Here is a 2922-nt window from a genome sequence, read left to right on the forward strand (position 1 = left end):
TAGCTGCGGCACCAGCAGTGTAGTAACAGCAGCGGTGGCGGGGTGCTCTGGGATAGCAGCGACTAGGAGGTCCGTGACGGGGTGGGCTCCACGGTACGGCGGCAGATAAGGCCAGCGGCGGTGGTGATGTGGAATTCTTGGAAGAGATGGATCTCCTTTTGGTGGCTAGAGTTTTTTATAATGATAGGTTAATTAGTTTATAAATAAGCTAGTTAAGCTAATACGGGCCACCAAGCGCATATCATGTTTCCAAACGCTCAGTCCATAATATCTCGTTAATTTATGTCATACCTGGTGAACTAACTTAAACGGGTTTCACGCTCGTTACCAACGATGGAATTCTAACAGGTCAAAACTTAATCAACCACGTTAACTTTACCGAACCGATTCATAAACCCAACAAGCCACATAAAACACATCATCATAAAGGAGATATGATTGGTGGTCGTTTTTATAATAATATATATTGTTTTGGAAATTATTAATATATTATTTAATTACACCATTTTAAATGGTTGGTTTTGATCTTGCTACTTGCTACCTTATTCTAAACAATTAATCATTGCTTCCTTTTGCCAATCTATTGAAGATAAAATAAATTAAATTATATTGGCATGTTGCAAGTGAACCCCACTAACCTTTTTGATATGTGTGTTGCATGTTAAATTTAGACACTTCCTATATATAGGGGGGGTTTTGTCAAAGTTTTCATCAACACTTTCTTTTCACATTTTCTCTTTTCATTTCTCTCATACCATCTCTCTGTAGCTCTAAAGTTTCTTTCAACACTAAACTAACTTCAAACTTGAATTCAAGAATGGCAATTGAGATTGTACAACCAAGTGCTGGATTGTCAAAGATAGCAGTCTCACAAACCCATGGTGAAGACTCTCCATATTTTGCAGGATGGAAGGCTTATGATGAAAACCCTTATCATGAAATAGATAATCCTTCTGGGGTCATTCAGATGGGACTAGCTGAAAATCAAGTAAGCAATGACACAACTTATTAAAGTATTCAAACTTTCAAGACTTTAGTATTTTTACCTGGATTTTAATGATTTTTATGATCACTTTTTATAGGTGTCCTTTGATTTGCTTGAAGAATATTTGGAAGCAAATCTTGAATTAGCAAAATGGGGCCAAAAAGTTTCTGGCTTTAGAGAGAATGCTTTGTTTCAAGATTATCATGGGCTTCAATCTTTTAGAAAGGTACCACACCACCACCTTTTTAAATAAATGTGCAAACCCATAATATTTGTTGCAAAAGTGATCAAAAAGTCTAACTTGTTTAATTATTAATTGTTATTATATATAGGCAATGGCAAGTTTCATGGAACAAGTGAGGGGAGGTAAAGCAAAATTCAACCCTGATAGAGTTGTCTTGACAGCTGGTGCAACAGCAGCTAATGAGCTCTTAACCTTTATTTTGGCTGATCCTGGTGATGCTTTGCTGGTCCCAACCCCTTATTACCCAGGGTAGGTAGCAGCCACCAATTATTAGACACAAAACATTAATTTGTCAGAAACTTGAAAAAATATTTACAGTCTTTATTGACATTTTTACCATCAAATAATGCAGATTTGACAGAGATTTGAGGTGGAGAACTGGTGTACAAATTGTCCCAATCCATTGTGACAGCTCAAATGGCTTTCAAATTACACCAGAAGCCCTAGAGGCAGCATATGATCATGCAACATCAATAAACATAAAAGTAAGAGGAGTGCTCATCACGAACCCGTCGAACCCATTGGGCGCAACCGTTCAACGCAAGGTTCTCGAAGAGCTCCTAGAATTCGTGGCCAGAAAAAATATGCACCTAGTATCCGATGAAATCTACTCGGGTTCGGCATTTTGTGCCGATGAATTCATTAGCATTGCGGAAGTGCTCGAATCAAGAAACTACAAAGACTCAGAAAGATGTCACATTGTTTACAGCTTGTCGAAAGATCTTGGTCTCCCGGGGTTTCGAATTGGGACCGTTTATTCCTACAATGATCAAGTTGTGACAACCGCAAGGAGAATGTCTAGTTTCACATTAATCTCTTCACAAACACAGTTTTTGTTGGCATCTATGTTGTCAAACACGGATTTCACCCAAAAATACATTAAGATCAACCGCGAAAGATTGAAGAAACGATACGAAATGATCATAAACGGCTTGAAAAAGGCGGGAATTGAATGCTTAAAAGGGAATGCTGGTCTTTTCTGTTGGATGAACCTGAGTCCATATTTGGAGGAACCCACAATCAAGAGTGAATTAGCAATTTGGAACACGATTATGCATGAAGTTAGGCTAAACATATCGCCTGGATCATCTTGCCATTGTTCCGAACCAGGGTGGTTTCGGGTTTGTTTTGCAAATATGAGTGAAGAAACACTGGAAGTTGCACTCTCAAGAATTCATGAATTCATCAAAGAAAGGAAGCAAAATGGGCAGGTTTAGTGAATGCTATGATTATTAATTACTTATCAAGTTCTCTCTCTTTTTGACAATAATTTTTAGGTGGGAAGCACTAATTAATCAAGATTAGGGTTTTTGCCATCAATAATTTGTGGATGATCATACCGGGGATTTAAGTATGTTTTTGCTCTAATTTTCTTTGGGATTTCATAATCTCCAAAGATTTTGAGTTTATAGACCCTTTGTAGAGCGAATGTGTTCGTAACATTATTATTACAATATATCAAAATTATATTAACATCATAAAGTTTGCAGTTGCTGGTCTAAAGAGTCTCTGTCTTACCCAACCAATCAATGCTACGAGTTTTATGAATACAATATAATATGTGTTATTTTAATAATAAACATGACTCAATCATATGCGTACACATAAAGCTGCATGGTTTGGCGTTTTTTCTACGATCATAACAGTTTAATTGTCCCATAATTTAAAATAGCCTCATTAGAATGAGAAGTCC

The 2922-nt window shown here is 37.1% G+C and overlaps 1 protein-coding gene across 1 annotated transcript; it reads left to right on the plus strand.

The window, feature by feature from the left end:
- Positions 1-817: 817 nt before the first annotated feature.
- LOC143607356 (1-aminocyclopropane-1-carboxylate synthase 7-like) lies at positions 818-2465 on the plus strand. Its single transcript, XM_077082833.1, has 4 exons — positions 818-988; positions 1083-1211; positions 1318-1478; positions 1582-2465. The coding sequence occupies exons 1-4, from the start codon at positions 818-820 to the stop codon at positions 2444-2446; spliced, it is 1326 nt and encodes a 441-aa protein (XP_076938948.1). The 3' UTR covers positions 2447-2465.
- The last annotated feature ends 457 nt before the right edge of the window (positions 2466-2922 follow it).

The sequence above is a fragment of the Bidens hawaiensis genome, unplaced genomic scaffold (genome assembly GCF_021521415.1).
Source record: "Bidens hawaiensis isolate Kalapana, Puna unplaced genomic scaffold, B.hawaiensis_p1.1 tig00081537_1, whole genome shotgun sequence".
NCBI classification, from domain to species: domain Eukaryota; kingdom Viridiplantae; phylum Streptophyta; class Magnoliopsida; order Asterales; family Asteraceae; genus Bidens; species Bidens hawaiensis.

Excerpts from the sequence above, each read along its gene's own strand:
- LOC143607356 (XM_077082833.1), top strand. The coding sequence starts at position 818 with ATGGCAATTGAGATTGTACAACCAAGTGCTGGATTGTCAAAGATAGCA. Across the intron at positions 1,212-1,317 it reads GGCTTCAATCTTTTAGAAAG|GCAATGGCAAGTTTCATGGA; the intron begins GTACCACACCAC and ends TATTATATATAG. Across the intron at positions 1,479-1,581 it reads CCAACCCCTTATTACCCAGG|ATTTGACAGAGATTTGAGGT; the intron begins GTAGGTAGCAGC and ends CAAATAATGCAG.